This window comes from Convolutriloba macropyga, chromosome 8, assembly GCF_964194025.1.
Source record: "Convolutriloba macropyga chromosome 8, txConMacr16.3, whole genome shotgun sequence".
Classification (NCBI taxonomy): domain Eukaryota; kingdom Metazoa; phylum Xenacoelomorpha; order Acoela; family Convolutidae; genus Convolutriloba; species Convolutriloba macropyga.
Window position 1 is genome coordinate 53,603,169 of NC_134475.1, and position 12,169 is coordinate 53,615,337.

At 37.3% G+C, this 12,169-nt stretch overlaps 1 protein-coding gene and 1 non-coding gene across 3 annotated transcripts in view; both read right to left on the minus strand.

Moving 5' to 3' along the window:
* The window catches only part of LOC142344830 (dynein beta chain, ciliary-like), a 270,411-nt gene that overhangs the window by 134,241 nt on the left and 124,001 nt on the right, over positions 1–12,169 (minus strand). For both annotated transcript variants that reach the window (XM_075396813.1, XM_075396814.1), the window contains exon 53: positions 8,784–8,946. In XM_075396813.1, the coding sequence (XP_075252928.1) occupies positions 8,784–8,946 (163 nt within the window). The remainder of the gene's footprint in view (positions 1–8,783; positions 8,947–12,169) is intronic.
* LOC142345160 (U5 spliceosomal RNA) lies at positions 7,521–7,636 on the minus strand. Its single transcript, XR_012759299.1, has one exon. It is a non-coding gene; the product is annotated as a U5 spliceosomal RNA (small nuclear RNA).

Sequence of the window (12,169 nt, forward strand, 5' to 3'; positions counted from 1 at the left end):
AACCCTAAATTGTTTTATTCAGTCGACATACTAACTTGCCTCCATCTGATCCTTCTTTTACATAATCCTGTGGCTCTTCCAGATACACTTCTTCCTCTATTGGTGAGTGTAGGAAGACCGTCTTGACATCAAACTGGTGCGTCACATGGCTTTCCTTCGCTGATAGTTGAAGTAAATCCAGAATGTTTCTAGGTTACAGGCAGGGGCAGAGGTCTCAAAGTTGTGCAATCTTTCCACTTGTTTGAAACCCTCTGCTACATAGAGTGCTGAATCCCAATTTTACTTTGTAGACCCACTTGCCGGGTATGACGTCCCTGTCTTTGGGTGGTCTCACTAGGTTCCAAGGCTCATTGTCTTCGAACGCCTTGACCTTTTCCTTCCTTGCCCGGTGCCTTAGGTCCTAATCGTCACCTTGCTTGACTTCGTAAACTATTTCGGGTTCAACATAGTCACCCGCAGTCACAAAAATGTGGGTCCTGACTTCTCCAAAAAATTGAGGAACATTCTGTGCTCATGTCCCTCGTCTAAGAGCTGCCCTGTCCGTTTGCTCCTGTGCCTATTCAGCGAAGCCAACTGTCTCTGACTGTGAGAAGTCTTCTGTATCACTGCCTTCCAGTGACTCCAAGTCTATGAGACTACCTCTTTTGTAGTAAATTCTTAATCTAGTGCTGCGTCCTCAACTTCCGAGGCATCTCCTCTCAGTGTAGTTTCCTGTGTATTCACGGACTATGCTTCAAGCCACTCCTCTTTTGTTGCAGTAGACGTGCCCTGTTTCTCTTTGTTGCCATCGTCTCGATGACAATAATCTGGGTGCCAGAATCCCAGGTGCTGTGACCCTTCATCTAGTAGGTCGAGCGTCTCTGTGTTGTCAGGGATTGAGCCCACTTCGGACTACTTGAGGATCACATTTAAAACTGCCACCACCTTGTTGGGTGCGTACACCAGGCATCCGTGATCTCCTTCAGTGTAACCCACAAACTTTCCTTCCAATATCAGTTTGCTGACGTATGTGTCCCTTTTCCTCATGAGGACTGTGCAAGCAAAATTAGATAATTCACTAATTGAAAGTTTAGGTTTATATCTCGCCTCAGCGCTGCTGGGCGCTTTTCTTCTCGTCATCACACAGCCAAATAACGGATTCTTGTTGATTGAAAAATCGCTGCTCCCCAAATCATCTTGGGAAAACTTGAGTCTATGAGCAAGCATCTTGCCGCCTCCAGCAGTGTCCTCGTGCACCTCTCAGCTAACCCATTCTGTGGCGTCTCTAGTATGGTCTTCTCCTGTAGAATGCCTGCATCTAAGCAGTACGTCTTGAACTGCTCTGAGAGAAACTCCTTCGCATTGTCTTGCCTCAGCTTCTTGGGCGTCTCCACACTGAAAAAAAATTTCTTCAGGCTGGCCAGTGCATCACTCTTTGCCTTAAGCAAGTGCACAATCACAATCTCCGTTTACTGGTCTGAAAGCACAATGCAGATCCGGAATCCTGAAAAGTGACTCTACTCTGAAAGCTCCTATCACAACTGTGACCACCCTCTCCTGCATATCTTCTGCTTGGTTCTGTGCCACTCTTGGTACTTAGACCTTTGTGATCTTAGCCAATGCGCATGCGTTGCATAGATCATCGAGTTCTCCCACTTTCCTATGGTGCACATCGATTTGGTTAAAATGAGCCAATCAACTGTGCCACTTCTTTAAACTGCCAAGATTCAAGCTGTTGGAACTCATCTTGAAATCTAGAACAGTGCGGGGTAAGTAAAACAAATCATTATTTTGTTAGTTTTATGTGAGTTCCCTTCTGGCGTTTCATGCAGCTATTTCCTTCTGAAAAAGAAGCTATATCTCCACACCGTGCATCTTGAGACTGATAGGAGATTTGAGGAATAGTCAGGCACACAAAAAACTTTCTTGAGTTCGAATTGGAATTCTCATTTGTTTGAGGGTATGCTGATACTCACACAGCCTCTACCCACCACTCTGGAAACCTCTTCGTTGGGATTTCTGACGACTGATTGAATGGGCACAAAGTACAGGAACACGTCAATGTCACTATTTGATTTTGTGCAACCATAGTCTACTCGCATGCCTGCTGTCTTCCACTAACAGCTGCCCATTATTTCTAGGCTGGTGTAGCCAATGTTGGAGCCATTGCCACTGACTCTTATTGGCCTCCATCTCTAAGTCTCCTGAATGCACTATCGAGGTGGCCCTTCTCACCAGTGCCTGCATTGTGCTGTGTCCTTCCTCCTGCAGTCCTTGGCAGAGTGTCCAGGGGTCCCACACACAAAACAGCTTCCTCTCTTGGGCCCCCTCTTGAAGTCACGCTCCACTTCCAAAGCCACTGAATCGCTTTGTCTCTAGTGTCTCGGTAATGTGCTCTCATGGATGTGCTGCAGCCTTTTCCTCAACTCTGTGAAGTTCGTTGCCGGGTTGAAGTTTTCCTTTAGAGCAAAACTTTCAAGCCTCAAAGGCAGACCATTCAGTACTAAGGCGTTGAAGAGCGTCTCTGAGACTGCTTCCCCTGCTTCTTTTAGCCTTGTGACCAACACCTGTCCTCTGAAGAGGATGCTGTCCAGTTTCTCAAAATCCTCGAGCTGTAGCCGAGCAAGCTGCGCACCCAAAAGTCACCGCTGTCGGCGTCTCTACACATTGAAATCTCGCTCGCAAAATTTTCCAAGCTTTTGCTCCATCTCCGATGCCGTCATCTCCCATACAGTCATGTCTCATTAGAATGAGGGTTTTCGTATCTAGAGTCAGTGCCAGGTGACACAACACATTGTTTCGTTTCTCCTTGATGTCTGAAACTTCCTTCACACATGCATCCTTCAGCACCTTGTGGTTCTTCTTCTCGTCATTGCTTGCCCTTTCATCTAGTGGTGCAGGCTAATTGGGTGGCTCCTCTGTCCCAAGTAGGGAATTGTAGAGTCCCTTCGTCTGCATCATCGTCATGAATCTCGTGCTCCAGATTGGAAAGTCCTGTGCCTTTCCTGTGTAGGTCAGCGGCTTCACAGTCTGTTGATACATCGTGGTGTGAGCAAGCAAAACAGTTGCGAAAAGAAAGGGTACTAAGTAGAAAAGGATTATGACTCAACAAAAAAAGAGTTTTGTTTCAGCAATTAATTTTCTGAAAGTATGCTGGGCCCATAACCTGTTGGGTTATGGATTTTTACGAGTTGAAAAAAAAGCGTTTTTACTAAGTAGAAAAATAATTTCTCGAAATTAGAGAAAAAAAGGTAGCACACTTTTGAACAAAAAGGTCACTCATCAAAAATTTGAGATTTAACTGTACAAGTTGGTTCGTCGGGAGTTTTTGGAGATAATTTTATAGAAGTTAATTCCGACATTTTGGTCAAAGAAAGGTCTTGTAGATAACATTTTGTATTGGAACTCATTATCTATCAAATTCTGAATTTACTAAAATTTGGTTTCCTCCGGACAGATCAATCAGAATGTTCCAGAGTAACCAATAAATATATTAATTAAATTTGAGGAGTTCAATTGTTATTGATATCAATTTGAAAGTTTTTTGAAATGTTCTGTCAAATTCTATGAGAAGGAGTTGTACGAGCTCCATTAAAATCACGAGCAAAGTTTTTCTCAAATCGCATCAAAAAGATTTATACAGCGAGCTAGGGCATCTTTGCCATCTTCCACATCCAAGTCAAGGATTTAGGATGGTTAAAAAAAGTTTCAAGTGATCAGTGTTTTGAGATGGCCCAAGCGTTCTTGGCAGGAAACAAATGGGTACTTTGCACCCCGAATGGGTTTTGCTTATTCGGCTTTTTGTCCTCCTGTCGCGTTTCCGTATAACAGTTTTTCAGCTGAATATATCACACGTTGTGTTTGACATTTTGGAGACTTTTTTGGAGCGTTCATCAAAAAATGTAAGCCAGTTGAATTTTTCTGAGAGACTTTGCAATAATTAAAGCATGTTTTTGTTCGATACTAGCTTTTCGACTCAAATTTATATTTTTTGGCTAAAAAGGATCTCAAAAAACTTCATTCTCAGTTACAAACATTACAAACTGCAAACATCTTCGATATTTCATATAAAATAATTTTGAGCAAAGAACTTTCCAATCGCCACTAATGCGTTTCTGATCTGTATCGCCATTTCTGAGCCACTAGGCTTCTTTCAAAAAAAAAATCCTATATAAAAAGAACCGATTATCACAAGAAAAGAACGTGCCGCTAAACTAGGGCTGTTAAGTTTACTCAATGAATGGGAAGTTTTGGTTAGCATGCTATTTTGTCTCAAGTTAATTTGTAATAAATAACTCAAGGATAACTTGCTGTATCGGACTGCCTTCTGGTTTTGGCGCCCAATACACTTCTACTCTGGAACCTCTAAATTATTAAAACTGTGGACATAAATTTACATGCAGTTCTTATTTACAGCGAAAAGTCAAGGAAAAGGAAAAGTATATATCAATTACGAATATTAATCCCCAAAGTTATGCAAAATACATAAAAACAAAAACTAAGAAAAATTTTTAGACAGAAATTCAACATTGACTTCTAAAAAAAAGAAAAACTCCATAGAAAGGACGATGGCGAAAACAAATGTCTTCGTCAAATATTTGAAATATTGCTATCAAAGCGGCAAAAACTTTTAACCGATAAGGTGTGATTCTGAGTCGATAGACAAAACAAGAGGAGCTAGGTAATGTGCGTTCGTGCATAACATTCTGACCCTGCTCATCCACATTTTTGACATAATTGACTACCAGAAGATGAAGAGATCAAAAACTTTCAAAAATTCAAAAACTGTTCAAATAGTTGGTGTATGACTGAAAAAGTGCCTCCAACTGAAACTATTTAGCTTAGTAAATCATGCCACACTAGAAAGCCGACGAGGTCTGCCATTATTAAGTCCATGAAACAAGACAAGCAACAAAACCCAATAGCAACAACAAATATTATTTACAAACAAAAACTCAATGAGTTTTTGCTGAAAAAAAAACATAAAAACCAAATCAAACTAGCGTCAAATAGAACATAAACTTAATAAATTATGCTGAACTCAAGTAGAAAAAACACGGGACTAATCCGTAATGAGACTCGGTAACAAGTAGACAAAAAGGAACAAAAAGGGCAAAGTTAAAAAATATATTTCTTTTCAAAAACATTTAATTTCAAATTAAAAAAAAACACAAGCAATCAACTCAAATAATCAAATAAGTTCATTTATTAGTCAAAATAAAGCCATTAGGATCTTCCATTATTTAGAATATGTCATAAACCTACTAAAGGCACAACAATTACTGACAAAAATTTAAAAAAAAATACGAAAAACCGGCGACGAAGCCGTAAACACAAAAGACAATGCATTAAAATCATTAAATAAGTTCAATTGTACCTTTCTTCAGCGCCAGTATTGTAATACGCGTCCTACAATTAAAGAGACTTGGATAACAAATAGAGAAATAAACAGCAAAATTCTAAGTTAAAAAAACGTCTACATTTTTGAAAACATTTGATATCAAAGTCATGAAAATCTTTATTCATTTAGTGGAAGCCGCCAAGACCTACAATTATCCAGAATTATTCATAAGACTAGAAAAAGAACGACGAGTACAAACACCATAATCAAAACTATAAACTACTCACTGATAAAATCGATACGTTCAGTTGTACTTTCTTTTGAAACCACAAAAATGGGATCTTTGCCTTGTCAAAAATGTGACAAGACAACTAAAAGAACGTCAATCATAAAAAAACGTCCTGAAATTTGAAAAATTTTGCGAAAACTCGTACTATTTAAGCCAGAAAAATCATCACCTAAAGCGTGATTCATGATCTAACAATTTATTAGAAAGGCGATGCTGACCTTGCTGATCTTAACCTACTAGTTGGTCAAAAGAATAATAAAAAGTTGCAAAGCTCAATAATTCCTTATTTAATTTGAAAAAAAAGGTAAAGTTAAAAGTCAAAACGACAAAAAACTTTCGGTTAAAAAAGATAGTTTTGCTTGAAATACCATAGAGCAGAAACTCAATTACACTTGTAATTAGTAAGCTTTGATTTGATTCCTTTTTTTATATAAAAGAAATGGAAAAAAGCAAAAATTAAAAAGTTTTTTTTTTGAAAAAGGCCAGCGACTGATTACAATCCTAATTAATTCGGACTTTAAAAAACAACGATTAGACATAAACTAGCCTTGCGATTGCTGTTCGTCCGTTAGGAACACGCTACTGTTCCGAATATTATGAATATGGGCATCTTGGCAACAAAAAATCAAAATATCAAAAAATGATGGATTATGGATAATCATCGAGTAAAACTAGCAAAACCCTGGCTAAATTTTACTCCAAAAACACTCTCAAATGACGCGCGAATAACACTAGCCCACCTTGCAGTCAACGAAGAATGAGTCACCATTGTTTAGGTGTGTTAATCAAGCGAACTGAAAAAAGTGGACTAAAGCAACTTATTTCCTTTCATTTTCAAATTTGAAAAACTTTTAGCCCGATATCTGGATTAAACAGTTCAAGACAATTCTTCTGTCTTTAGAACTAAATTCAACAGCACCAACAAAATTGGGAAAAATAGTGTAAAAATAAGAAAAATAAGAAAAAAGACAACGAAAAAAGTCATTCAATCGTTCACAGAATATAGACCTCAATAACTCTGTGGAAAAAACGAAATTCAAAAGAAATCTCTTTATGTAATGTAAGCTTTACCTGCTTTCTAGTCAGATCACTCAACACCCTCTACGATGAAATTTTCTATATCGATCGGGCAAATTTGACTGAACAAAATAAAACATTTGAGCATATTGTTCCTCCCCCAACATCGTGGTTGTGCAAGTTCTGACTGAATTTGGACATTGGACTTGCTTTGGCTGCACGGCCGTACCCAAGAATGATATATTACTGGTATAAAACTATAGACCCAGAGGCGGATTGCTGACTCGTTTGATGCAACAATTTTAGCTTAAAAATTGCTAAAATGTTTTCAAAATTTAGCATTCTTTCATCAAGAAAGGCAGCAAATATTTCTTCGGCACAAATTTTTTTCGAAGCTGCTGAAGATAAAGACCTCAAACTTTTGGCAGACATGTAACTCAACTCAGAAGACAGCTAGCTCTACTTCCGTGCCTTTTAAGAGTGTTCTGGAATAAAAATGTCCCGGCATTTTGCTAACTTCAAACAACCATTATGCAAAATGAATCTTTCAATTTTGATATATTGATATTTTGTCAAAACGATAGTACGCTTTCGATTCAAAAACTGGACAGTTTTCCTTGGAATACCTTAGAGTAGGAACTCAATTGGACTTGTCATTAGTAAACCTTGATTTTTACCTGACCTGGTAAAAAAATTTTTCATGTTTGTTCCCAATGAAAAAAACTTGAATTTAATCAAAACTAAATAAAGCAAAATAAAATAAAATGGAAGAAAATAGAACATTGCAATTATAAAATTTGATGCAATACAGCTTCTCTAAACACCTGAAAACAACCCTGTCAGTTTCATGGCGTTAAACTTCCGTGATCTAATTGCAGGCTTTCAAATTGGAATCCCCCGTTAGCAAACGTGAGGTAGAAAAAGATCTGTTAACTCAAGTTGCCTCCCTACCCGGATATCTTTAGTAAAAGGCGAAAGATATTCTCGTTCCGGCAGGGAGGCTAGAGTAGTGCGTCTACGTCCTAGCAGATAAGTCAGTCTTACCTTCAACAAAAACATTCTGGTAAAATTGGAGGAGACAAAAATCTTATTTTAGATTTTACACATAACAGATCTTTCTTTTAAATGACTATATTGCACTATAACGGTTAGTTTTAAAATCCACAGTTAAAAAGACCGTACAAAACTATTCGATTGGTTCGAAATGCATAGTTTAGTGTAAACTGAAGATCAATTTTTGACCTTTTCTTCTGACTTTGAGAAGTTGCTTTCTCGTACATGTGAACACAAGTTAATTTCATTTGATGCTTTTAGGCGATTGATGATTATTCATGACTTTTTTCGCTATCGAATCAAAAATGTGAACAGCAGCACAAACTCATGAGTTAACCAATAATGTAAATGATGCTGCGAAGAAAAAGGACAGACTGGGATGTTGCCTAATCGAGTCTGCGCAGACTGGCAAAATTATTTATACTGCTATTTGTCTGGTACAGTAATGGTTACAATTGAAAATCAATGGTACAGCGCTGAAACCCACTGCGACTAAGGTACGGGCAGGTTTTAAACGAAAGTCGGATCTTTTCCGTTTGTGCCCCCCGCCCCCAGCTTAGTGGGTTCATTTTATTTGCACCCCCCCCCCCCGACGCACGTGCAATTTTAGCATAATGAATTACTATGTAATGGCACGTGCTCTGTAAATGAAGGGCGCATATCGTACTGGGGGGGGGGGGGGGGGGGGGGGGGGGGGGAGGGTGGGGGGTCATATTGAGATGTTCAGTTGTAACCACTCAAGAAACTCGAGTTCTGAATACATGTGATCATGAGAATATTACAAAAAAAATTACAAGTGAATTAACCGACAGTCAGCGTTTCCGAAACAACCGAAAACATAGGCGATTCCCAAAGACGGTAATTTTTGATAACCGTGGCGCCGAATTAAAATTGAAACACAGACAGCAAAAATGGGTAAAAATAATGAAAAAAATACACGCCAACTAAGCAATTTATTGATAAGGCTCAAAATTTTTTGATGATTCAACATCAAAATTTTTGATGTTGTAATTTTTGAAAAAAAAGAACTTGAAAAAAACTCAAACTGAACAACATTTAACGATCAAATAAGTTGAAATAATGAACGGTTGTAGGGTAAAGTACCTTTAGCTCAGGTACTCCGTATCCTTTCTTTAGTTGTATCTGGAACACATCCAGTCCAGAGATGGAGGCCGCCAGTCTGGCCAAGCTCTGCTTCCCACTCCCTCCCACTCCAATCAACAGTGCATTGCCACGGGGAGATTCCAAGATGCGGTTGATACGACACCTGTAATAACGTTGCTCATTTTTTATCTTTTTTTAAACAAGTAAATTGAAAATATAACCAAGGGGTTAAATATTATAAGTTTAAAATGTTAAAAATCAAAATTATTGGTTCCGTTTTTTTAAAGGTAAAAATAACTTTTGAAGCCACCAACGTTCCTTTCCAACGGTACAAGTTTGAATTGTTGGAGCAGATGCTGTTTTAACATGCGTTTAAACTGTTAGCGTGATCTGATAGTCCGGACTTCACGCGGAAGTTTATTCCATTTTTGGATGCTTCTTTTGTAATGATCGACTGCTCGACCTTAGAAGTTCAGTTCTGTTGTCTTTTTCTTACTAAGACATTACCACTCAGAAAAAAACTTTCAGTGCCCTCTGATTTCAATAATGAAATATCATTCCTACTTATTAAAAGTTCTGCAGGTAAAATGTCAGATTTTACTAAGAGATCTCTAGATCTCTCAAACTTTTTTCTCATATAGCAAACTTTAATTCCCCAATTGATTTGTCAATTAGTTCGCTGCATTGCAGAGAAATTCAAGTTCTGAAAAAATAGAGCACTGAAAGTTAAATGAGAAAGGACTAGGGATTTGAATAGCATCAATCGCGCATTTAGAGGTAACTGATAACGTATAAGGTATATGGATCTGATCGCTGTGGCCATATTTGATAGGACTTTGTTGAGTTGTACATGAAAGTTTAATTTAGAATCAACTATCATACCCAAGTATCTGCAGTGACTTTGTAGCTTAATTTCTTGTCCCCGAAAAACTATAGGATCAAAATTTTCATCTTCTTCCGAGACGCAAAGAAGTGCAGTTTTACCGGAATTCATGCTTAATTTGTTTTGCTTTAGATAATTATCTGATTTCTCCAGTATCTCAGAAACACATTTTTCCAGTTCGCTAACATTGTTTTTGCTAAAATTGAAACCTGTGTAATCAGCAAATTGAATTATGTCGAAGTTTCCTTGTACCGTTTCTCGAAATCATTAATATAGAGAAGAAAAACTTGTGGCCCCAAGACCGTTCCCTGTAGAATACCATGATCTCTTTCCAACCATTGTAAACATCATTTATCTTAAACATCATTTATCTTAACACACTGCTGTCTGTTTTTAAGAAATGAAGCAAACAAATCAACTGCACTTTCTGAAAAACCGTAAGCTTCAATCTTTTTGAGAAGAATGTCGTGCGATATTGAATTAGTGCGCTCTTTTATACAAGACAAGTGCAAATGCGAGATCATTTTTAAAATTGGTTTAAAAAAGACTGTTTAATTACCCTTTTGGTCTGTTCACCTGTGACCTCAACACATTACTACTAGAGCGATATGAATTCAGATATAAAACATTTCCCAATCTCAGATGTTTCAAAACATGTCCTTTTTAAGATTGATATCACCCCCAGAAGAATTCGTACAAGAGAAAAATGCACTAAAATCTGATTCTGAAAATAATGGAATTGACCGGTGAACCCAGACTTGATACATCTTGCGAAAAAACAAACAGTCATGATAATATTTGCAAAGATTTTAACGTGTTATACATTGCAAGAAAAGCCACGATATGTTCAAACATGCAAGAACTTTTTATGGGTATCAAGCAACAAGATCTTGGCAGGATAAAAAGGAAATATTTATCAAGACATGCTAAGAGATATGTATTTTTTATACTAATAGTACATCATTCTTCGGAACGGCCTTGTAGCCAAAGCAAGTTCAATGTCCGAATTATGTCAGAATTGAGCAGTTATTATTCCGACCCACATTAGTGGGGGGAGGAACTATATACTCAAATGCGTTTTTATTGTTCAGCCGATTTTGCCCGGTCGATATTTTTACTGTAGAGAGTTCTGATTGGCATCCTTGGACAGCCCGCCGTACAGCGCAAAATGTGGTATTAATTTTTTTTGAGTTTAGTTTTCTTCTAGTTAGTTATCGAGGTTTGTGACCATCGGAATGATATCCGCTGTTTTTGTTCACATTCTACAAAATTTTGCTCAATTCTTTGTCAATTTGGCTAAAATCGATAATTTTGTTAATAATAATGCTATTGATTTTGCCTAAGGACTCTTTTGATCCGACAATTTTAGCTTGAAATTTACTGAATTTTAACTGAAAAACTGGTGAATTTTAGCTTAAAAATCGCTGATTTTAGCTAAAAAATTGCTGAATTTTAGACTGACTGAACTAGTAGAAGGCTAGTTCTACTTTCGTCTGTTTTAACAGTGGATTTAAAAGTTTGTCGGCTTTTTGCGCACTTAAAGCAATCATTATGCAAAATGAATCTTTCAATTTCGAAATAATGACATTTGGTTTCCCAAGTATCTATTTTGGTTACAAATGGAACTACTAGCTGCTATTAATGAGCTTGTCGCATTATCAAGGCCAGTTTTGGTCTCTTCGCGGTTTTTGATATCAAATAAATTCAAAATATGATTGTGGCAACGTTTTGTTAAAAACAAACTAACGATCTTTTTCTATTTTTTCAATTTTTATTGCAGACCAGAAAATTTTCCAACCAAAAATCAAAAACTATCCTCTCATTTTGTAGTCAAATTGAGTCCCCTTGATCATATATTATGTTTTTAGGAGAGAATTTCACTGTTTTTATGACTTCTTCAAAGTGTTTTCTTAAAATCGATCTGAATTCTTGTACTTTGCCCGCATTTTTTGTCTTTTATGCAATCTCATGACTGCGTTTCAATCAATAAAGATCCAGCTGTCCTCCCATAGAGGATACATTAACCTATATAATGCATTCAGTTGACATCTAAGGGCTCTTATGTTTTCGAAAATTTTTGTTTTGAGAAAATCTCATTTATTTTTGAGTTTTGCCACTTAATTCGAACTGTTGTCAAACTTTTGCTTAGTGTCAGTAAAAAATTGCAACTTCCTTTTAGTGAGACAACGTTAAAATACTCTGGAGGTATTTTCAAATATTGGCATCACTGCTTCGATAAAAAGGGATCAAAATAAAGTTTTTTTGACTTTTGGACATTTGCCCATTTTGCAGGTTGTTTTGTTGCCTTGTTCGGTTATCAATTTAAGAACAGGTCACCTAATGTTAGAGAAAAAACGCATGAGGACACAGGTACTGTAAAAATCATGATTCAAATAGATTCGAAACGTTCTCTTGTAAAATATAATACAAATTTCGATTTTGCCGGGACTTGTCTTTTTTTTCTGCAGTGCTACCACAGATTCTGGATAAAGGATCGTATCTA